This window comes from Phytophthora cinnamomi, assembly GCF_018691715.1.
Source record: "Phytophthora cinnamomi strain GKB4 chromosome Unknown Contig78, whole genome shotgun sequence".
Classification (NCBI taxonomy): domain Eukaryota; phylum Oomycota; class Peronosporomycetes; order Peronosporales; family Peronosporaceae; genus Phytophthora; species Phytophthora cinnamomi.
Window position 1 is genome coordinate 297,527 of NW_027151011.1, and position 24,637 is coordinate 322,163.

General features: G+C 53.1%; 4 protein-coding genes across 4 annotated transcripts; 2 read left to right on the plus strand and 2 right to left on the minus strand.

The window, feature by feature from the left end:
• Window positions 1-522: 522 nt before the first annotated feature.
• On the plus strand, window positions 523-5,030 carry IUM83_19699 (Gag/polymerase/env Polyprotein; the record flags this gene model as incomplete). Its single annotated transcript, XM_067944761.1, has 4 exons — window positions 523-1,135; window positions 1,386-2,729; window positions 2,816-3,283; window positions 3,754-5,030. The coding sequence occupies 4 exons, from the start codon at window positions 523-525 to the stop codon at window positions 5,028-5,030; spliced, it is 3,702 nt and encodes a 1,233-aa protein (XP_067785534.1).
• Window positions 5,031-6,701: 1,671 nt separating this feature from the next.
• On the minus strand, window positions 6,702-7,655 carry IUM83_19700 (tumor necrosis factor-like domain; the record flags this gene model as incomplete). The annotated part of the gene is made up of 3 exons (XM_067944762.1): window positions 6,702-7,316; window positions 7,375-7,456; window positions 7,516-7,655. 3 exons carry the CDS (start codon window positions 7,653-7,655, stop codon window positions 6,702-6,704), a joined length of 837 nt encoding a protein of 278 aa, XP_067785526.1.
• Window positions 7,656-10,703: 3,048 nt separating this feature from the next.
• On the plus strand, window positions 10,704-12,308 carry IUM83_19701 (uncharacterized protein; the record flags this gene model as incomplete). The annotated part of the gene is made up of 1 exon (XM_067944763.1): window positions 10,704-12,308. The coding sequence occupies one exon, from the start codon at window positions 10,704-10,706 to the stop codon at window positions 12,306-12,308; it is 1,605 nt and encodes a 534-aa protein (XP_067785525.1).
• Window positions 12,309-23,177: 10,869 nt separating this feature from the next.
• Window positions 23,178-24,174, minus strand: IUM83_19702 (uncharacterized protein; the record flags this gene model as incomplete). The annotated part of the gene is made up of 4 exons (XM_067944764.1): window positions 23,178-23,519; window positions 23,826-23,930; window positions 23,997-24,038; window positions 24,127-24,174. 4 exons carry the CDS (start codon window positions 24,172-24,174, stop codon window positions 23,178-23,180), a joined length of 537 nt encoding a protein of 178 aa, XP_067785524.1.
• Between the last annotated feature and the right edge of the window lie 463 nt (window positions 24,175-24,637).

The window sequence follows — 24,637 nt, forward strand, 5'->3', positions numbered from 1 at the left end:
CTAAAGCACTGTCGCCGTGATGGCGGTCAGAGTTCAAGCTTAGGCTGCGTCGCAGCACGAGTTCGCGCTGGTGCCCAATCAGCACCACGTCGGAGCGCAGGACGCGTGCCAAGGATTATGGCACGGCAGACTAGTGGGCCGCGGCACGCAGTTTACACAACGAGTGGGTGCTGGCACGCTCCCACTCGTCTTCATGTAGGAGTGCGCTCTAGCGGAGGCGCTCGATTTTCTTTACTCTACTTCTGCTCATTAATAAACTTTCCTGCTTGGAATCAAGCCCCGGGTAAACGCGACAAAGCTAGCTTTGCGCTCTTCGAAGCGCGAGTTTGTTGATCCCGGACGTCGCCGACTGTCCGGACTGCTGTTCTTCTTCGGTGCGCGTGTCAACCGAAGGGACTCCTGCCTGTCGTCGTAGGGTCGAGGACACTACCGACCTTCGTCGACTAAGTGCGAATCGGAAGTTCGCATCGGACTTAAGTGCGGCTCGCGTTAAGTTCGGCTCCGACAACTTCAACGTCAACTATGTCGGGGACTCGCTACACGGTGGATCCCGATGGCGATGTGGAGATGTCAATCCCCCAGCCTATCTTCGAGGTCATCAAGGCACCCGAGCTGACCAGCTGGGAGCATGCCGCTCTGGTTGAGTGGCACCGTGAGTGGGAACGCTATGTTGAGAAGATGCGTCACCGCTGCACTACTACCGGTGAGACGTATGAGAACGTTGTAGCCACTGTGAAGGGCTCTGTGAGACGCCAGACGCTGAAGAACCTGGCCACGTATGTGCTCAAGAAGCCTGTTGCCTCCGTCACCGATGCCGACATCATGGGAATCGTCGAGGCACGCTGTCGTACACTCAAGAATGAGTTCGTACCTGATGTCTCGTCCCTGTTCCGTGCGAACTTAAGGATGGACCTGACGATCGATGACTGTGACGCGCGGATTTTCCGCTACTACGAGGACTTCAATGGGATCGTGGAGGACAACGGTCTACAAGGGCTGATGGGAGCGGATGACAAGGAAGGTACCAACTACAAGAACAGGATGAAGGCTCGCTGCCGCATTCTGGTCGAAAACCTGCAACCTTCTATCCTCAAGGCCCAGATCGATCGACTTATTGAGTTAGAGAGGCGTGACTGTAAGTCAGATGATGTTGCCCTCTTTGATTTGATACTGGAACATGCGAAAGTCCAGCAGCGCTTTCATCGAATGTCGCAGGACCATGCTGGAAAAATTGATGCCAAAGCGTTCAAGGCCGACCGCAAGCCGCCTCGGACCACGAGCTCCAAGCCAGCGCCTCGCCCTACAACTCCGGCACCACGAGCTCCAGGGACCGCTGCGCCGGCCACACCGCCTCCACGGGCTCCCCCCTCGTGATGGTTGCCTAGTGTGCAAGGGGGCGCATTGGCTCAACGACTGCCCAAAGGCTACGGAAGCGCAGCGGACCGGAGCGCTGAAGAAGTTCCGCGAAGACAAGGAGCACCGCGCCAGCGCCTCGAGATCCAAGGCAGCGCGTTACAAGAGAAGTGCTATGTCTGTCTGCATCAACGGTCTTCTCACGGTCCCGTACGTCCCTGATACCGGTGCGGACAGAAGCATCATCCCAGAAGGCGTCGTGACTTCACTTCGTGCGGTTCAGCCCACCCTCTCACCTATCCTACTAAGTACGCCCGTGGAAGCCGAAATGGCGGACGGACGCAGGCTGAGGTGTGACCAAGAATTGCTACTGGACCTGGAGCTGATGACGATGGCCGGCCAGGTGTCGCTTCGATCGGTGCCATGCCTCGTTCTGAGAGGTGACGGCGACGAGCTGCTGCTCGGGCGCGACGTGCTGAAGGGGCTCGGTATTGACGTCGAGGAGCAGTTGGCTCAATTAGCCGAACCTGCACTGCTCGATAGTGAGAACGACGAGTTTTCTGTGGGCGACGAACTTCCTTTTGCCCTACAGCCAATCAACTCTCTCGACGAACTGCTGGACTGCGCAGTTGGGAACGGGCTACCGGAAGAGCACGTCGGTGCCGTTCGCGCACTGCTTGATGAATTCCCCGATATTTGGCGCGACGCAGTCGGCGCAGACCTACCAGCAGACGTCGAACCACTTCGTGTCACGCTGCGACCCGATGCGGTCCCTCACCGGAGTGCGCCACGCAAGTACGCGCCGCTGCAGGCTGCTTTTATCCGCGACTATGTAAAGGCATTGGTTGATGGTGGTCTCATCGAACAGAATAACTCGGCACGCTGGGCATGTGCCGTGGTTCCCGTCCGCAAGCCAGGAACCCAGGATAAATTTCGGCTGACGATCGACTATCGACCTGTTAACAGTGTGACGGTCCCTATCGCCGGCACCATGCCGTCAGCTGCCATCCAAGCCGATGCTTTCCAGGGCAAGAAGATCTTCGCCCGATTTGACTTCACCCAAGGTTTCTGGCAGCTACCTCTTCATGAAGACAGTAGGGAGATTTTCTCGTTCGTCACGCCGGATGGCGTGTATACACCTACTAGAGTCCCGCAAGGAGCGATGGACTCGGCGCTGCATTTTCAAAGCCAAGTGCAAGCGAAACTGGCACCGCTGATCCCACATTCGGCGTTGGTGTGGGTTGACGACGTGATCCTATTTGCGCCTACCATCGCCGAATTCCTGCAAACGCTGCGGACGTTTTTCGAGATTGTCAGTGCGGCCAACTTCAAGCTCAATCGTACAAAGTCGTCGCTTTTGAGCTCGAGATCCTCTGGTGCGGGCGTCTTATTTCCAGTGAAGGTATTCGCCACGACCCGTCCCGAGTCAGCGCTCTCACAGAGCTCCCGCTACCCGCTACAGTCGCTGACCTACAATACTTCGTGTGCGCTACGAACTGGCTGCACGACTCGCTACCTGACTACGCGAGGACAATTGCACCGCTGCAAGACAAGCTGAATGATGAGCGCACCCGAATTGGTCGGCGAAGTCGCAATGCGTTGAACGTCCCTACGACGTGGTCTCCGGCCGAAGAAGTCGCGTTCAAGACTGTTGTATCACTGGTGAAGGACTCCGCGCTGATGGCTTTTCCGGATCCTGATGCCCAGTTGCTACTCTTCACAGATGCCTCGGCCACCGGCTACTCGATCATCCTCACACAGGTTCGCGATTGGGATGCTTCCCTACCTGTTGACGAACAGCACCACGAGATGATTATCTGCAAGGGTGGCCTGTTCAAGCATTCAGAGTTGAATTGGACCGTGGTGGAAAAAGAGGCTTATCCGATTGTTAAAGCCTGTCAAGATCTCGAATATCTCCTGCTTCGCCCTCGTGGGTTCCGCCTCTACTGCGATCATGCCAACTTGGCATACATTTTTGCGCCGAGCGTCGAGCTCAAAAGCACGTCCGGGACCGCTTGCAACGCTGGGCGATGCGTCTATGTGGTCTGCACTACACTATCGAACACATTCCTGGCGAAAAGAATGTGTGGGCGGATATCGTGTCCCGTTGGCATGCCCGCGAGATTGTTGCTGTGGCCGCTGTCCAGACACGCAGTCGTCACATCGTCCCAGTGGAAGAGTTATCACCGCTTCGTCCACTTGCTGACGAGCAGTTTATTTTTTCCCAAGCGCGCTGACCTGCACGCTGCTCAACTTGCTGCCTCTCGTGAGCGCTCTCGGTTGCAGCACGCTTCGGAAGAGGAGGATGGTGTGGTGACCGTGGACAACCGCCCTGGGTCCCCACGAATGCAAAGGACCTGCTCGCCCGAATTTTTGTCGTCGCTCATTGCGGTTCACAAGGCCATCGCGGCCAGGATGCAATGGCCTTGGTGTTGAAAGAACGATTTTACATCGTGAATCTGGACGATAAAGTGGCCAAGTTCGTCCGACAGTGTCTACTCTGCAAGCACTTCAAGGGCCCTCGTCAGATTCCGCGCCCATATGGCCCGCTGCTGACACCGACGCAGCGAAATGAAGTGGTGCATTGGGACTTCCTGTCCCTTGGTGATGGTTTTGGCGACTCGAAGTATCTGCTGGTGGTGAAAGATGGAATATCCCACTTCTGTGAATTGTTTCCGTGCGCTACACCAACTGCCTACGTCGCGGCGGAATCACTCACACTCTGGTACGCACGGTATGGGCTACCACAGACTCTGAAGTCCGACCAGGGCACACACTTTCGCAACGAAATGGTGAAGCACCTCGCAGCGCGATTGAAGATGGAGCTGCACTTCACGCCAGTATACTCACCATGGTTGAACGGGACGATTGAAAGGCTGAACAAGGACGTCCTTCAAGTACTCCGAGCGCTGCTCATGGAGTATGGCCTGGACCAGCACGAGTGGCCATATCTGTTGCCTGCTATCCAAGCCAACTTAAACCACACTCCAGTCCCATCTCTTGCCGGTCATGCTCCTGTGGAGGTGTTCACGGGGCTGCCAGTTTCATCAGCATTGGACGTAATTGTGGTGCCCGCCGGTAGCGAGCACGCTGAACGCGTAGTCGACCTCGACGATATTGGCGGCTTTGTGGGCCAGCTTCGCTCTTCGCTGCACGCTATTCACCAGGACGTGTCAGATGCAAAGGAACGCCAGCGACTCCGCGACATGGCATCGCACAAGGGCATTCCTGTCAACTTCGACGTCGGTGACTTTGTGCTATGGTCAAGAATCGACCAACGTCTGCCGAACAACAAGCTGTTGGGTCACTGGGTCGGCCCCTTCAAAGTGGTTGCTGCTCTCGCCCACTCCTTCGAGATAGAGCACCTGGTGACTGGACGAAAGTACGATGTGCACGCTTCTCGTCTTAAATTCTACGCCGACGCCGAGCTGGACACGACTGCAGAGCTGTTGGAATTGGTCTCCAGCCAGGGCATGCCCTTGGGAGTCGAGAAGTTGGTCGACCATCGCTACAACCATGACCTGAACCGCTGGGAGCTTTTCGTCTCATGGGCCGGTCTCCAAGCCATCGAGAACTCATGGGAGCCGCTGATCACGTTGCTGCATGATGTCCCCGCGAAGGTGCGCGAGTACATCGACGCGGCTGAAGATGACGAACTCAGCGCTCAAATTGACTAGCAGCACGATACTGCAGCCGCATCCAAGCTTTGGAGGGCACTGTCGCCGTGATGGCGGTCAGAGTTCAAGCTTAGGCTGCGTCGCAGCACGAGTTCGCGCTGGTGCCCAATCAGCACCACGTCGGAGCGCAGGACGCGTGCCAAGGATTATGGCACGGCAGACTAGTGGGCCGCGGCACGCAGTTTACACAACGAGTGGGTGCTGGCACGCTCCCACTCGTCTTCATGTAGGAGTGCGCTCTAGCGGAGGCGCTCGATTTTCTTTACTCTACTTCTGCTCATTAATAAACTTTCCTGCTTGGAATCAAGCCCCGGGTAAACGCGACAAGCACAGAAAAGCTCTGGATTTTATCATGAAGTACGTTCTGACACAGCCTCTCTGTTTCTGCCAGTGCCCCTTGTTGGTGTGAATGGGCGAGCCCGACGTTTACCTTGGAGGCCTTCCCGAAGATGGTGGTTGTGGTCGCGAACGTCACGGCTGACCCCAAAAGAGCCGCCTACCTTGCTCAGCAAGCGCAACAGTGAGTAAGTTTGCCTCACATTGCGCCCGGACCACGGTGCCTATGCCAGACCACAATGAACAGGACCTCGTACGAGTGAGAAGAGTGCCACCACGCTACTAAATGAAAGGAAGACAAACAACCAGATTCGATCATAGAAACTTCGCTTTAATTATGCGACTGCACATGCACTGCGGTGCACAGGGTCAACGGTATTTATCGACTAGGATACCGTACATGCGCTGCCGCCCTGCTCGCGTTGAAGTGGTCGGCTGTCACGACCTTGGCTCTCGCCGAAGAGAACACGTGCTTGAAGACAGTGTACGGGAGATCATATATGACCGAACAACGTAACCTCGGTTAGGGACCATGGAATCGTAGGATTGTACCAACTGAGAATGATATTGATTTATTTGTAGTTCGTCTGTTTTAGCCGGGCGGATGTCATCTGCCTGGCCTTAATACATATAACTTGAGCCACCAATGTTATGCGAAAGTTAACGACGCTAAATGACTGCAAGCAACATTGTTAGTAACAAGTTGTAGTCCTTGGAAATACTACAGACAGACAGTCAATTCTTCTTCGAGTGATCTACCTGGGAATAGCTAGCATACCTTTACGTTGTCGCTTTCGGAAGCTACGTGCATGCGTCACGTAGTCAGCAGAGACCGTGTCGCCTCTGTACCTGCAGCCCAAGTGAGAAGTTAAGAGTCAACCACCCATCGCTATTGCATATTTCGTAGCACTGCTTCTTGTAAGCTCATCTTGTTCTTGAGTTTGATGATGTAGCGAAACGCTGTCGTTGGGGGTGACTCAAATGCAGTCACCCCCTCCAATCTAAATGGCTTTTTCGGTTTTCCTCGTTTTTATTTCCCGGTTAACAGGCTGGATAGATCTTACTACCAACAACGACATAAAACGCTGTTTCCCTGCTTGCCTCAAAGCTGCAAGCGTGCAACAGTAGGAACCAAAGTAACATAACACAAGATGACCAGCATCAAACTGTCGATTATTTAACGCTACTTATGGCGAGGAACGAGCCAAACCCAAGATTATCTTCGACTGTTTTCACGACCACGGTTGCGGTGACAACGGTTCTTGGGCATTAGATACAGGACTTCACCATGTACCTCGAAGTTTGCAAACCGAATTCATAAAACTGACGCCTCATTCAGTCCCCCATTCGTGCAATAGATAGGTAAGAGGTGTCGGCCATAGTACTCGGGCACGTCACAGTCAACTCGTCGTTCATCTCCAACTGCTCGATCGCATTCAGGGATACTGAGTTAATGTAGCCGCTGGCATACCCAGGGTATGCGACTTGAACACAGGATTTGTTCTTCAGCAAGTGCACAGGTGTGTTGGTACCAGGTTTCGACGACACATTCACGAAAATGATGTAAGTCCCTCCTCGTTGAGCCTTTACCACACCATCCAAGCCGGTCGCCACAATGGCCGTACTCGTGATTTTCTCCCATTTCAAGGTCGAATTTTCAGCCTTTTGGGAGGCCTTCGAGTGGACAAAAAGAGTTGAAAACCCACCTCTTATCTCACCACGAAGTTTCTCAAGCTCGTCCTGCTGGTCACGTAGCTTCGACTCCAATATATCAATGCGCTCAACCGAAACGGGGTCGAGATCAAATGTGTACTTCGCTAGCCACGTCGCTCGAAGGACTCGAATCGTGACAACCAGCTCCAGTCGGAGAGCCCCGACGGTCTGCGCGGACAACTTTCGTTGCACATCACTGGACTCGTTCAAGTCGCTGTCCAAAGTATCGTGGAAGCACTGTACAACATCAGTGTGAGATCACGTACTTTCAGTGATATACACAACATCACCGCACCTTTAGGTAGTCAGTGACTGTCGCGTCAGGAATCGCGTTAGCAGCCGACACGTAGTCGGTCTTGGCCATGTCACTCTTGTACCTGCAAAACATAGCATATATTAGACTCTTGAAGACGACACACCGAACTACTCTTAGTACCATTGCTTCTTGGAGGTGCGGTCCTCAATCCAAATGCTCAGCTTTGAGCTTTTCAGCTCAATAACGTAGCGATAGGATGTCGCGGGTGGTGGAGCGAATGCTGTCACACCTTCCACCATGATATCTTGTTGCAGGGCCATGAGGGTCAACAACGGCAAGGCGATGAAGAGAGCTGGTGCGTAGCTGTCACTTCAATTGAAAAATAACCAATGCAGTCTCAAAAACTGCGGCTTAGCTGCGAAGGTGTCTTGGGACGAGGATAGATCCATTCGGCAGCCTTCATTGAAGTTGAATTCGTTTCCGTTGATCGACCGAAGTCGAGCACAGCTGCATTTTCGCCTGTGGATCTTCTAATACTATGGTACGAGCCTGCGTTGGAAGACTTGCAAAAAGGAAAATGAGAAATAGGTAGTGCAGTCATTAAATTGTTTCCTATGAACTATTTCACGGAAAATGCTGCAACACTTCCGAACTTCAATGTACCCGTTAGGTTCGACTCCACTCCTTTTCCCGTTGGGGGCGTCATTAACCATAAGTGATTGAAATCATGGCTTCTTCGAGATGTAGAAGTGGAGGAATAACTGCGTTCGCTCCACCACCTGCGCCGTCATGCCGCTATATTATACGGCTCAACGACGAGAAGACGAGTATTTGGTTGGAAGACCGCATCAGCAAGAAACAATGGTACACATCAAGAAAGAAGCTGCTTAAGGCTACATGACTACAAACACCTTTTTCAGGTATAGGCCAAAGCCAACTAGGTTACGTCTGGAAACACTATCACCGACGCGGAGGCAATCGACTATCTCAAGGATTGTAATTTGTTTTGGGCGTGTTTAGATCGTGTCGTGCTAATTGTTGATGGATGACCACCTGCATCCGCTTCCAAAATGCGTTGGACTGATCTCAGCAGGTCCGAAGATTCACTCCGAGAGGTGGTTTATCTGCAAGGTGGAGCACCTCGCATAAGTTTTGTTGTTACGTTCCGTGTTCTGCGTTCAACGAGGCAAAGTTGCGCGAGCTTCGCGCAACGTCGAAGAACCAGCGGGTGCGTTTGGTTTGGAACCAGGTCGACTCTGATGGCATTATGGCTGGAAGTGACGGGAAAATGAAAGTTTCGCGTGGAGGGCTGTGTTAGCGTCACTGGCATTTCAGACGGTAACACCACTGTTCGGCTGTTAAAGAATGACACTTGCATCCAAGATTCTCCACCCAGGTGCACAGTTTTTCATCTTGTAGCTGAAGTTTGTAGCGGAAGGAAGATTATGGAAAGACGATTCGATCGTCTTTCCATAACACCAGCTCCACCTCGTCGCCAACATTCGGCAAGGAGTCTGTAGAGGGTGCCCTGCACTTCGATCGTTTCCGCTGCCATCTTTCCTGAGACGCCGCAAATTCGCAAGTGAAGAAAACATTGTCTGAGACAGACCGGAAGGATCTTTCTCGATATCGCCGTAACTTCTGTGACTCTACAGTTCTCCAACGATCGGAAAACCATATATACGTAGTTGTGAATTGTTTATTGCTCGGGTTGGTGTACTAGATGATTTTTTCTTTCGATCGGGAGCATGGTTCACTAAAACTGTCTCAATTACTGAGACGAACGACAGACAGATACGACATGCGCGAAGGTTTGCAGCTGCAAGTAACTATCAACTCGTCGTTTACCTCCAGGCGCGTGACAGCGTTGAGAGGAGTAGAGCAGGCGTACCCTTTCGAAAACCCGGAGTACGTAACTTGTAGGCTGGTTCCATTCTTCACCAGCTGCACTCTGCAACTAAATTCCGGCGCAGAAGTCACGATCGCTCCAACGCTGTAGATGCCTGGTTGCAATATCTTGACGACCCCGTCTTCGGTGTTCACACAAAAAGCATCGGACTCGAGCTTATTCCAACGAAGCCTTGATCTGTCAACTTTTATTGTGGCGACGAGTTGGACGAACGCAGCGCTTGGACCAACCACTCGATCCGCTTGAAGTATTTGTAGCTTCTCCTCTTGGTCACGTAGTTTTGATTCCAAAACGTCGATCCGCTCCACCGACACCGGATCGAGGTCAAACTGGTATTCTGCGAGCCACACCGATCGAAGTATACGGACCGTCAAAGCGAACCCCAATCGAATTGCCCCACCTATGACACGACTAAGAGTGGATGGTTGCCATCCACTGGCCATCCACGAAGCCATCTACTGAGGAATGGCAACCCACGGACTTCGTGAGGGAACCCGACGAATGATGCTATGTAATGACTAGATGAAGCTGGTTCTAGCAGCACGAGGATAAGCTAATTCATTCTCACTTTTACCTCTTTCCCCGCAAGTCTCTCTCAAGCAAGGCCTCGCGGACAGATAAGCAAGCCCCTCTGCAAGCCACGGGCGTGTCACCTTGTAATGGTGCCAACTGCCGTTGCACCTCCGATGTATTCAAATAGGAATCCAGGGCATCATCGAATAGCTACGGAAACACGGTAAAGCGTTCGAGTTGAATACGTCGTTGGTGGTGGGTTTTGCATAAGTTGCACTTACTATAACGTTGTCAGTGATCGATGCGTCCGTAATTGAGTTGGTTTCAGTGATGTAGGTAGTTTTTCCCATCTCGCCTGTGTACCTGCGTGAAACATGTTAAGAAATATGACCAACAACAATTGTCCGGGAGTCCACGAGAGTATTCTTACCACTGCCTTTTGCTGGAGCGATCTTCCATCCATATACTCAATTTCTCATTCTTCAACTCAATAACATAACGAAATGAGGTGAGCGCGAATGTGTTGAACGTAGTAATTCCATCTAGCTTAACATCATCTGCTGTGGTCATCGTCAAGAACTTTGGCCTCCAAAATCTCGAATGTGCCTTGTAGCTGAATGTTCTGATTGATGGATTACAAGCATCTCTTTATTTCCACAACTCATTTTTCTAATGGTAGCAGGTGTTGGAACCCAAGTTCTCGTACTCTTCAAGATGCCCCGCCACTCACATCGCGGTTACATCTTCTGTTGACCCCTGACCTCATCGGGTTTGCCTGGGAGGCTCCCATCTACTGAAACTGGGCCGACGGGTCGTTCGCATCGAAGGACTCCACGAGGCGGCCGGGAACACGTGGTCTATGAAGCGTTCGGATGCTGCTCACTGCACCGTGACCGCATCCGAAGCTCGCTCCAACACGTCAGGTCCGTTGCTACGGCAGGCAGTCATGGTTGAGCACGAGAACGCATTCCACCACGGCCAGGTTGTAGCGGCATCGTGGAACCAAGTGTCGATTCGCCTACTGGGCGAAACTCTCCCAAGTTCGGCCAACGACGCAACCCCGGTCGCACCTATCGTCGCCATCCTGCTCGAAGCGCTCTCCTTTGGGACGTCAGAGTGGTCCGTCGACGAAATGATTGAGCTCCACAACGAGATTTTGGATCGTACCTGTGGCACCAGTACCAACAGCGGGTCCAACGATGTCTCTACGATCCTAGCCGACCTAGTGGATCCATCATCCTTCCCGACTGTGGTCGGCACTCGCACCTGGATTGACCCAAAGACAGGTGGTGAGTCGTCTTTTACACTGCAACATGCAATAGATTATGTGTATTACGTGTACGGAGGAGTCCAGCCCGTACCAGCATCAGTCGGCACGTCGTTCTGTAGACCACCCTCCTCTCGGCCTCGAAGACAACTTGCAACCCCCGCTTCAAGTCTTCGCCCAGCACCTGCTAATGATCAGCTCGAGATCTTCGACCCCGACCTTGATGACGATGACGACGCCATCAGCGAGGTGTCGGCTGGTCAGCCCCAACTGGATCCGCCGTCATCCCGTAAGCGCGCAGCTAGGAACACGACAGCCAACCGGTCAGCCTCTAAGCCACGTGTCGATTTTCAGGATCCGGGGACTGACACCGAAAAGGATACTCAAATCGCACAGCTACTCATTGATCGTCCCGGTCTGACTGAGCGTTTTCTACAACTTCGCTCAGATGCTGCAGTACAGGGCGGTTTCGCGGATGCTGCTGCTTCACCTGCTCGAGAGGCTCCGGTAGTTCACTCTGCCACAGTACCAGTGCAACATCAACAGGAAGACGGTGGCTATACTCAAACCGGCAGTATACAGCAGGTGTGCCACGAACAACAGGAGACCAAGTATCGGTCGAAATACGCGTTCGTACCCTCGGTCACGCAGCGGCACATTCACGCACAGATCACAGCTCTTCGACACCAAGGTAAGAGTGTGCCCATTTTTCTCGAAGTGCTGATCAACGCTGGTTTTGTCCTCTTTAAGCCTTTCCCGAGCGTATTGGGGCGTGCGTTTGCCATCGAGTTCGGTATCCGAGGCCTTTCAATCATGCACTTCATGCCTTTCACCGACCTTAGTGACAAGGCCGTGTGGATCGCGACGTCAGGGGTCAATATGCAGAATTTTTCAGCCGCAGTCCCGCTACCCGCGGCTCCCGTAGCCGAGGGTATTGATGACATCATCGACGCCCTCCAGTCACTTGCAACGTACGCGGTAGAGTACTTCTCCCCAGTGCTACGAGACCTCGTTGACAGCCTCGTGACCTTCGCAAAACTACGCCTCAGACAGATGAGGTGGGACCAAGACGACCTCATTCTGTTGGTGTACTGGATAAACATCGTCCTGAAAAGTTTTCGCATCGAAATGGAGACGGGCACCAGTGATGGCTCGCGTATCAAACTCCGCTGTACCAACGACGACGTGGATTTCCGTCAGATCCTTGTTCACATCCAGCAACGACAGATTCGCGATTTACAAGCTGCACTGAACACCCCGCACCACAAGCGGGTATCCACCTAAACCAAGCCAATTTCGACAACACAGAATGGTGACGGTGGTCAACGTCGAGTACAGCGCGTCATTAAGTCTGAGCAATCTATTCCAGCTGATGTCTATGCGTAGCTTCCCGTGCAAGACGGGAAACGACTCTGGCTCGTTTCCTGTCAAACGCAGGCTGCAGAGCCAACAGTGGGAAGTCCTGTCTGTCCGCCAAGCGAGATCACTTCGCTCCAGGCTCACTCCACCCCCTGGTCAAGGACTTCATCGCAGAACGGTTTGGCGGACTTAAATCTGAATATGCTTCGTAATGACGCCATACTAGCAGGGTTGTAGGCACGGCCGACGTGACACACTACTCTAATTGCTGTCCAGCTGCATGTGGCGCATCGCTTCCTGCTACGAAGTTCACACCGGCCCAAGCTACAGCCCCACTCGCGTCCTGTTTCGTCCCCAAGTATCATTATATGACGGCTGGTCCGGAGCGAAGTCCCGGCTCGATGTCATCTCCGAGCAGTTTCGGCGCATCCTCCCCTATGGACCACCCCGCCGCTGATTTACCCAACCTTCGCCTGGGAGAGCAGAAGTCAGGACCAATTTCTCTTTCGCAACATTCGGCAGCACTCGTGGTAGCGCGACTCGAACAAAAACTGTTACGTGAAGAGACTCGTCAAGCGGTCGCACGACAAAAGCTTGGGATTCGATTCACTCCATGCACAGCGCTAGAGTCCAATGCCCTCGACGAAGTCGCGAAATCGTCAATTTCAAAAGTCATACGAGAGAATCACCTCGGCCTCGCTGACACTGTGCGTTTGTATCGCCACGAAACCAGTTCTGACAGCCGACCAAACAAGGCCCTAGATCCGGACCGGCTCAAGTTTCTCCTAAACGGGTACCCCCACTTGGCGACAATTATCGACATAGCGACTCAAGGTATAGTTCCGGTATGGGCCTCGGACCATCACCATACCTGTCGAGCTCCTAAAAATCACTTGTCGTTCGCGCGCAACCAAACCGCAGCTCTAAAGAACATCCGTAAAGCTCAAGATACTGGTCGATTCCTAGTCGTCGACGCGGATATATTGGATCAGTGGGAGACCGTACACTGCAGCCTATTTGGCGCTGTAGAAAAAAGCGACGTGGATCCTACCATCGAAGTCAGACTGATTCACGATTTATCATTTCCCAACGGGGCGTCCACGAACGACCTTCTCGACAAGTCGTGCCTGCCTGACATTGATTACACCTACGTGACGGTGTTGGCGGCTCGGATCGAGTATCTTGCCGGTCAATTCCCTTGATGCACCATCAAAATGCTCAAAGACGACGTCAAAGGCGCGTATCGGCACTTGATGACCCACGCGCTCCATGTGCACCACATGGCCGGCCTGATTCCTGAATTAAACGCATTAGTTATCGATCTTGCAGCCCCTTTCGGCTGATCGAGCTCACCGCAGTACTACGGTGCCTTCGGCCGAGCTATCTCTTGGTTGGTTTCACAAAACTCACCTGCAACAGTTGCTGAGTCCTCAGATCGAGTGCCGTTCTTTGGATATGAATGGGTAGACGACCACGTGATGGTCGAAATCGACTCTGATAATAGACTTCAACTCGCTGAGGCTACGCTACGACACGCGATGTTAGCGGTTTTAGGGTCACGCTCCATCAACGAGACCAAATTTTCAAAGTGGGGGACTAGACTTACTGTATTGGGGTTGACTTGGGATACCAATGAGCATACAGTATCAATTCCGCAGGACAAAATCGTCAAAGGACTCTTTCGTGTTAATGATTTACTTGGTCAAGGGAAAGCCACACGTCACGAACTCCAAAAGGTGCTCGGCAGTCTGCGCTACATCACAACGTGCATCAGAACAGCGAAGCCCTTCTTCCAAAATTTACAGTCCGCGATTCGACGGTGGCCTCGTTTCGGTCGAATGCCGTTGTACGAATCAACCCGGTCCGATCTACAGTGGTTTGAACACATTCTTCGCCACGGCCATCTCTCCGAGCTGCCACTATGCATGTTCGTTTCGCTGTCTACACCACTGTTTCACATTTACATGGATGCATCCGACCTCGGTCTCGCTGTATTGAACCCTACGTTCAAGGAATACGTTCAAATTCGGTTTGACAACGAAGAAATCCATGGCATCACCTCAGGTTCACTGTCCATCAACGTCCGTAAGCACCTATGCATTGCTCTCGCGATTTGGACATGGGGTGAGCAGTGGGCCAAGGCAGCGCCATCCAGTGTTCCCCACATTCACTGCTGGAGCGATAATGCCTCGGCGGTGGCGTGGACAAATCGATTGACTAGCTACTGTACCGAGTCGCAAGAAATTAACCCTTTCGCGGACACGGGTAGCATAACGCTCCCTTCAACGGTGATCACAAAAGGGGGTGGATTTCGAGTCCTTCGATGGCCGCAAAATGCCTCCTTCGGTTCGAAAGGTCGCCCAACCACACCTACTTTTATTTTAGCCAGTCATGTCAGCGGGGTTCAGGTAGGACTAGGGATAATATAAGCCTCTTCCCCTTTGCCCCCTCTCGAAATTGTTCAAACCCTGTAAAATGTGTTGAAATCTACGCGAAAATTACGATCTCAGATTGATGGGCAGGTTGAAGCCAGCTGACGTGAAACGGTCGGAACCTTCCATGACTGCTGAAGACCACACATCACTCAGTTCGAATCTTTCCGTTTAGCGACGATGCGAGACGAGCGCCGTGATAATGACAGCGTCAAGGTCTACCCAGACTGCTTCGATGATGATATTCTACAGGGACTAATCTTTTGTTGTATTTGTTATCAGTCGATAAGTCCTGTGAGACCAATGTCTTTGAATGTTGCGCGCTTTTATCGTCCTAACCCTTTCAGCATCGATGAGGTAACTGAGAACTGTGGATTGCGATATCAAGCTTGCAAACTGATGTTTAGTCTTTATACAAGGCTCTTGAAAGGTTTAGCTCTAGCCAAACGATCGAGTTTGACAGCCTCTACCCAGTTTACTATCCAGCAGAAGGACGGGTGCGTTTCACTCAATGTTAATGATATGGGTTTCGAACTAAATTTGTTGTCGTTTGATGTGTTTAGCAATACGAAACTCGTTTCAATTCATCTGCAGAAATCGATGAGTTTGTTGCAGCCTTACCTGTAAAACAGATGCATGAAGTTGGAAAGCTACACGATGCAAACCCATTTGGGAACGGAAAATCAGCCCATGCCTACATTATGATGATACGATGGCTAGATACGTCTATGGAGATTTCAGGAGTAAGACATTTTTTTTTCTGTCGTTGCATTATTTCCACTAGCTAATGCTCTTTTTTGGCAGGTGAAACGAAATGACTTGTACAATCGTTTGAGGTTTTGGAATCAATACCTGAATCAACTCCGCCCGAAACTCGATAAACATCTAGAGAGCTACAGGGCGATGAAGCAAGACAAGTCGGTCACTCCAGCTACTATAGCTAAACATCGCATGAATGGTCTACGAAGGGAATCCGAGTACGACAATATGGTCTACTTGGAAATGGCCATGAACGTTGTTGATCTCCTGGCATACCGACTTGACTATGAGGCTTTCATGCCGTGTGACTGTGCGAAATGCGCTTACTATAGTTCAGCCCAGTGGACAGCCGAACAACCTATCGCTATGACCATGAATGGCATATCGCCGAGATCCTTCCACCCACAGCACCCAGACAAGCACCCTTAACGTGCGTACGATTGTATTCAGACTGACACTACTTAGTTTCTGTTACTTCAACCTAAATAAAATCTGTCATGTTCGTTCTCAATTTTATTGGCTTCAAGTATGCATCGATACCAGCTCTACGGCGGCTCCATCTTCGCACACGTCGGCGTGTCTCCTAGCAGCCAGCAATCTGCCATTACGCGTCCCAATAGTTGAAGGCAGCAACGAGCACCTTGCAATCGTTTAGAAATGCAGGCGTTAGCTTGTTGTCATTTTCTAATTGGCACCATGAGCAGCACGGTCTCCGGCTGCACGTGCCACGTGAGATGAGTATCCCTAACCGGCGATAGGCTTAATTTACCCTCACGGAGAGCGTATCGATGGGCATCACCGGCGGCATGGTGATATGATTCGCGTTCGGTCCGGCGGTCGCGATGTAGAGAAGCCACGAGTTGGTCGACACCGACAGCAATCCGGACCGTACCCAAGAAGGTCCACACCGCGAAACCCCGTGCGGGGAGGTGACAGCATCGTGAGCTGCGCGATTGTGATGTCCATGAACGGCAGTGCGGTGGTGCGGTGGTTACGTTCACGTTCGCTCCAGCGACAATCAGCACGGATCGGTGTCGATGCTCACGGTCGGCATGACGAGCGTCATAGGCAGCACAACCCCCATCACGTGCAGGGGAGGCGGTGGCATCGCGAGCTGCGCGGTGGTGATGTCCATGAACGGCGGTGCGGTGGTGCGGTGGTTACGTTCACGTTCGCTCCAGCGACAATCAGAACGGATCGGTGTCGACGCTCACGGTCGGCATGACGCCGAGCGTCATTGGCAGCACAACCCCCATCACGTGCAGGGAGGCGGTGGCATCGCGAGCTGCGCGGTGGTGATGTCCATGATCGGCGGTGCGGTGGTGCGGTGGTTACGTTCACGTTCGCTCCAGCGACAATCAGAACGGATCGGTGTCGACGCTCACGGTCGGCATGACGCCGAGCGTCATTGGCAGCACAACCCCCATCACGTGCAGGGAGGCGGTGGCATCGCGAGCTCCGCGGTGGTGATGTCCATGATCGGCGGTGCGGTGGTGCGGTGGTTACGTTCACGTTCGCTCCAGCGACAATCAGAACGGATCGGTGTCGACGCTCACGGTCGGCATGACGCCGAGCGTCATTGGCAGCACAACCCCCATCACGTGCAGGGAGGCGGTGGCATCGCGAGCTGCGCGGTGGTGATGTCCATGATCGGCGGTGCGGTGGTGCGGTGGTTACGTTCACGTTCGCTCCAGCGACAATCAGAACGGATCGGTGTCGACGCTCACGGTCGGCATGACGCCGAGCGTCATTGGCAGCACAACCCCCATCACGTGCAGGGAGGCGGTGGCATCGCGAGCTGCGCGGTGGTGATGTCCATGATCGGCGGTGCGGTGGTGCGGTGGTTACGTTCACGTTCGCTCCAGCGACAATCAGAACGGATCGGTGTCGACGCTCACGGTCGGCATGACGCCGAGCGTCATTGGCAGCACAACCCCCATCACGTGCAGGGAGGCGGTGGCATCGCGAGCTGCGCGGTGGTGATGTCCATGATCGGCGGTGCGGTGGTGCGGTGGTTACGTTCACGTTCGCTCCAGCGACAATCAGAACGGATCGGTGTCGACGCTCACGGTCGGCATGACGCCGAGCGTCATTGGCAGCACAACCCCCATCACGTGCAGGGAGGCGGTGGCATCGCGAGCTGCGCGGTGGTGATGTCCATGATCGGCGGTGCGGTGGTGCGGTGGTTACGTTCACGTTCGCTCCAGCGACAATCAGAACGGATCGATGTCGACGCTCACGGTCGGCATGACGCCGAGCGTCATTGGCAGCACAACCCCCATCACGTGCAGGGAGGCGGTGGCATCGCGAGCTGCGCGGTGGTGATGTCCATGATCGGCGGTGCGGTGGTGCGGTGGTTACGTTCACGTTCGCTCCAGCGACAATCAGAACGGATCGGTGTCGACGCTCACGGTCGGCATGACGCCGAGCGTCATTGGCAGCACAACCCCCATCACGTGCAGGGAGGCGGTGGCATCGCGAGCTGCGCGGTGGTGATGTCCATGATCGGCGGTGCGGTGGTGCGGTGGTTACGTTCACGTTCGCTCCAGCGACAATCAGAACGGATCGGTGTCGACGCTCACGGTCGGCATGACGCCGAGCGTCATTGGCAGCACAACCCCCATCACGTGCAGGGAGGCGGTGGCATCGCGAGCTGCGCGGTGGTGATGTCCATGATCGGCGGTGCGGTGGTGCGGTGGTTACGTTCACGTTCGCTCCAGCGACAATCAGAACGGATCGGTGTCGACGCTCACGGTCGGCATGACGCCGAGCGTCATTGGCAGCACAACCCCCATCACGTGCAGGGAGGCGGTGGCATCGCGAGCTGCGCGATTGTGATGTCCATGAACGGCAGTGCGGTGGTTACGTTCACGTTCGCTCCAGCGACAATCAGAACGGATCGGTGTCGACGCTCACGGTCGGCATGACGAGCGTCATGGGCAGCACAACTCCCATCACGTGCAGGGAGGCGGTGGCATCGCGAGCTGCGCGATTGTGATGTCCATGAACGGCAGTGCGGTGGTTACGTTCGCTCCAGCGACAATCAGAACATCGGTGTCGAACGAGGGCGCAGGAGGCGACCTGCGCGATGATGATGTCCGCGATGCGCGCGGTGTGGGTTCCGTGGATCCACGTCGACAATCCGTTCGGTCGACTCGTTGGGCGCGTACGCTGGTGTGTGGAGTGAATGTATGGGGCGGCAGCGGCAGCTTCCAGGAATAGACGATCGGTTGAGCGGAGCTTGGTGGTTTTGGAAATGAGCTTGAGGTCGCGGCACGCGCTCTCAAGATCGCATCGGTTCACGTTCACGGGTAATTGGCTGGCCAATCAGACTTTTCATTTAAACATCACTGCCGATGGTTGGCGGAATTCGAGCGCAACAACCGGTGATTGGCGGAATCCGGCAACGCGAACCCAAGGACGAAAATCTGCGCGCGCAAGTATGTGTTGCACGAACCCATCTCCTCGCTTCGTGCGACTTCCCATAGCCTTTGAATTCCGCGGGTACTTCAACGCCTACTCCGATTTATGGTCCCAATAAATGCGCCCCCAATTGCATCATTAGGGCCCTGCGCCCGTTCACGCTTGCTCCCTAACATTGCCCATACTTTCTAATATATACCTCCTGAGTGACGGCGTTGGCGTTGGCGGGGTCTTTGCCTCCGTAGCAGCAGCTGTAGCGTTGATGTGGTGGCGCTGTCCGTGCCGTGCTGGGCGCCACCAGGACCCAAACGGTTGCGCAAGGGATTAGAAAGTTAGCGTGTAATCGTGAACGAGCTCGGGGGCCGCGTGAAGAAATAGTGGGCGCGTTTGGGTCCTGGTGGCGCCCAGCACGGCACGGCCAGCGCCACCACATCAACGCTACAGCTGTTGCTACGGTGGCAAAGGCCCCGCCAACGCCAACGCCGTCACTCAGGAGGTATATATTAGAAAGTATGGGCAATGTTAGGGAGCAATCGTGAACGGGCGCAGGGCCCTAGTGATGCTATTGGGGCGCATTTATTGGGACCATAAATCGGAGTAGGTGTTGAAGTACCCGCGGAATTCAAAGGCTATGGGAAGTCGCACGAAGCGAGGAGATGGGTTCGTGCAACACATACTTGCGCGCGCAGATTTTCGTCCTTGGGTTCGCGTTGCCGGATTCCGCCAATCACCGGTTGTTGCGCTCGAATTCCGCCAACCATCGGCAGTGATGTTTAAATGAAAAAGTCTGATTGGCCAGCCAATTACCCGTGAACGTGAACCGATGCGATCTTGAGAGCCCCGCGCCGCGCGTGCCGCGACCTCAAGCTCATTTCCAAAACCACCAAGCTCCGCTCAACCGATCGTCTATTCCCTGGAAGCTGCCGCTGCCGCCCCATACATCGACCCCTTACTCCACACACCAGCGTACGCGCCCAACGAGTCGACCGAACGGATTGTCGACGTGGAACCACGGAACCCACCCTCACTGCTATCTGCACGCCCACGAGCATGACCCCACGCTCTCCGTGAACACTGTCGTCGCGCTGCCCGTACCATGCTGCCCGGGATGCCCGCCATCGCGCTGTCTGTGATGCGCGTCATCAAGGCGACCGTGGCGTTGTCCGCGGACATCATCATCGCGCAGCTCGCGATGCCACCGCCTCCCTGCACGTGATGGGGGTTGTGCTGCCCATGACGCTCGTCATGCCGACCGTGAGCATCGCCACCGATCCGTGCTGATTGTCGCTGGATCGAACCGAACGTGAACATTGCCACCGCACTGCCGTTCATGGACATCACCATCATGCAGCTCGTGATATCATCACCTTCCTGCACACGACGGGGTTTCGGTGTTGACCAGCTTGAGTAAGGTTCGGATGGCTGTTGGTGTCGACCAACTTGTGTCCACTCTGGATTTTTCCCGGAGTGATCAAACTTGTGTTCTCTTACTGGTGCTGTGGTCGATGTCGAACCGCGCAGCAGGCATATAACGGAGAGCATAATAACTAATTTTACGTTACCATAGGTGCTACACACAATCTGTAGTAATCGTTGACATATCCTAACCACCACAAGATTATTTTGTTTTCTAAAGTATCGAAATGTTCTTACTCATCATTAAATGCGTTTTCTAGCGACCTCGCTGTTGTTACAGGTTCCACCGGTTCTGGTGGGTCTACCTGCGTATGAGCCACTTTAGCTTTATACAGCGCTGCTGACTTCCGAATGTTGCCTTTCGCTGAAAACAGATTGTTGGACAGATAATATCTGTGAAACTTATCCCAGCAAGTAAAATCCAAGTCAGGACACATGTAGTCTTTGATTGGATTCTTGTAAATCCCTCTGCAAAGGCAAACATTGTGTTTACCACAGTAGTCTGTTTTCTCCGTGGGCCATCGATCTTCCCACCTACAGACAACACAGCCTATCCGCTTTCGCCCACATTCTTTCAATATCTGTAGCGACGCCACAGCTGTACATTGCTTTTGTGGGCTCCCGTCAGCATTGACAGACACAAACACCTTCTCATGACTGGTGTCACTTACACTAGGCGACGTTGTTGTTTCCATCCCAGCTCCATCGAAAGTCATTCTTCCGTTGCTAGGCGCGTCAGACCACTTGCCTGATATAAGCTCAGACGCCAACTCTACGATAAAAGTGCGGTGAGGATCCCGTTGGCCAGACATATCGACTACCGTACGGCGCGTGAGGTAAGCATTTGATCTCGCGATATCGATGAGCGCAAGTGCTAATTTTTTGTGCCACTTCTTATAAGAATGACCATCCGCCGTCGAGAATCGAGAGCGAATCTGATCGAGACGATCGACACCCTGCATGAACTGGTTGTACTATTTTACGCATGCTGGGGCCGGAGAGCTCTGTGCACTACCTCCAACTCGCCGCTCCACAGAAGTTACCGAAGATGCATCGGCATTAGACACAATCTGCACAATGCTACCATCGCACCACGAGGCTGCGATGATAGCATGTTCAGCAGATACACCCTGGCGGAAATCGCCACGTGAAGCGCTTCGCTTATCAAGAACAGTGTGTTTCGGAAAATGCTTACTCGTTCCGCGCACAGTACCACGTGCATATAATCCTCGAAGTCGTAGCGCTTGCAGTAGTTGTACCGACGTGTAATAGTTGTCCATGTTTATGATGCGATTCGAGCCATATATAGGTCGCGTCACCTCAAGAACTAGTCTTCGAATTGACGAAACCTTTGCATCAACCCAGTCTCGCTGAAGGTTCAGAGATTCATCAGCGGGAACGATACCGTCCAATCGGTCCCCAATGTCACTGCTGCAGTGGAAACGATAATTGATCGCTATCCAGGTTGTCGCACAGCACAAAACGTACAGTCGGAAGTGATATTTACCGGTGGGTTTCATTGGATTGTAAACAATAACATGGCGCCCAAATCGTGAGCGACAAGCGACACTGCATTCATCTAGTGCCATATCACGACCTAGATTGATATGCATTCCACCCGTGTATTTGAGGAGATTGAGAAGCGGGCGTATTCTTGCTGCAGGATCACGTTGGGTTGAGGCCGGAGATGCACGGAAGCAAAAACACTTCCTTATTAGCTTAAAACGACGTAGCGGCATGATATTCTCAAGGCCAGAAGAATTTTGGTTGCCCAGAATCGCGTCTTCCGGCTGAGACCCCCAGTAGTTAGCGTATTCTCCCTTGTCATTAATGCTCATAAAGAATAGAATACCGATGAACTTCATCAACTCTGAAAGCGTGAGGGCCGGCTGGAATTTCACTCCCTTTACAACTGCGTACGCATTGACTTCATTCACAATCTGTCTCCAAAGGTATATCGGAATGTAGGCAAGGATTCTTGAGGACGCAGAATGCGTGAAAAGATGAATGCTTTCAGGTCGCACATGTGTAGTACTTGTTCCATCACTATGGCTGTATAGGTCACTTGGAACCTCCATCTCAATTCTGGGATCGAACTTCATACTTTTCACGGTTTCAACTTCTGCAAAACTTGCGGGAACGGCCTGCTCTGGATCATATTCGGTGATGTTTTCTACCTCCACAAGATCCTCGAGAACAGCTTCGCAAGGTAGATCTTCATCTGGAGGGGCAGAGGTTAGACAATTCCATGAGGGCTTTCTCGCAGCCCTTGTTAGAAGACGATAGTTCTCAATTCCACGCTGAAGGACACCGATTGCTACAGAGTGAACGTGACTTTGAAATAAACTGTCCAACCATCTAACTTCGTAGAGAACTACTTTCTTTTCCATGAATCGTTTGCAAACGCGACCTACAACATAAGCCGTGCCGACTTGCCGAAACAATGGCGCCAGTTTCTTAGTCATCAGCCACTTTTCCTTGGCTGGGGCGTACGCAACTAGACTGTTTACATACAACTCAGCACTTGACGGCGAAGTTGATCCAGCTAGCACTGTATCACTTTCGGTTGCCGTCACACCCGATATGTTACCATCATCGATTTGCCTCATCCCATAGCCGTCACTGTCATCTTCAACTTGAATTCGCAAACCTGCTTGTTCTCCGTCGACACGAAGCTGCAGGGTACCATCCGCTAAGCCACGCGCTTCACCATGACGAGCACCGTCCTTTTCATCATCGCGAGAAACTTCGTCCTGACTGAGGTCTACATGTTGAACGTGCTCTCCGCCTCGGCAACGCGCTTGGACGCCACCTTTCCCACTTCCACCACGACCACGACGCTGTTCAGTGCCACATGCACGGGTTCCAATACTTCGGTTTTGACCACGTGCACCCTCTCGAGCTCCAATACTCTGTCCACCACCACCACGGCCATGACCTCGACCTCGACCTCGGCCTCGGCCACGACCTTGACCACGACCTTGACCACGGCCACGGCCACCCGCTTGACCTGGGCATGTCCGGCACTTGGGTTTTGCCCTCGCATTTCGCCACGCTCTTCACCTTGGTCGCGCTCTTGAACGCGCTTGCAGCTATCGCTTTGCTGCTGAATATGGTCCCCATCAAAGTAAGTATTTTTACTCCCTCTTATGTCGACACGATGGTCGAGCAAGTTCACACAAGCTGGATGTCCTGCTACTTCTACACCATCTCCATCACCTACACCACATTCTCCAGTTTCCACTGCTCTGAGGTCTGGATCCGTTCCTTATCCACGGTTTAGATCTTGCAGCTGAATTTGAGCTAGGTGGGGACAGCCATGCACTACGTCTCCGTCACTCTGTTCAATTTCGCCATCGACGCACGCTTCACTTTCTGCACCTCCATCAGGTCCTCTACGATGATCGCGTACTTCAATTTGGCCGCATCGCTCGTTTTGTTGTAGCCCCGTGCTTCTATTGCCGTTGCGAGTGTTGCATTCAACGTAGGAATCGCTGGTGTTACTGATATCGCACGCCTGAGAAATAGATGTTGAATGAGTTGCTGCAGAGTCGTTACGCTCGTCATGGCTTGTGGGTAATACCCTCACGATATTTCCCTCGCGTTGGATGAGCTGGTGGCTCAGCTTTAGATAATACGCCACAAGTGCATCCTCTCCTAGAAGATAGTCCACACCTTCGATTCCGTCGGGATTGCTGCCTGGCCTTATGTACCGATACTTGTCGACGAGACTTCTCTGAGAAGGTGGCTTCGCTGTCCATCCTTCGCGGCGTAGAGCTCGCCATATTTCGCTGAATAACACAGCATCATCTGCACAATCATTAGGTATTAGCGTCATTGAATAAGTAGAGGTGCGTGAACACACCCTGCGATGTCGCATCTCTATTAGCATCCCGCGATCGGGTCGGCCTTCGACTGCGTTTGGCCAAGCGCTCGTCGGCTGGCGGAGGACGCTTCTTCGGCATCCTTGGGATCTGGATTTTTTGAAAGTGAGCATCCGCTTGCGCACTTCGTTAAGATACGGGGAAGATATTCCGGGCCTCAACCAGGATGAGCGGTGGTTGAGCAGGTGGTTCGGCCAATGGCATTCGGGCTGTGCCCTTTCAGAAACGGACTGTATTGTATTTCAAACTTTTCGGCCAATCCAAATGTAGTATTTAGACCCCTGGATGGTGGCGTTTTGCCTCCTCCTGTACTTCAACAGTCGCGTCGCACTTTAGTGAA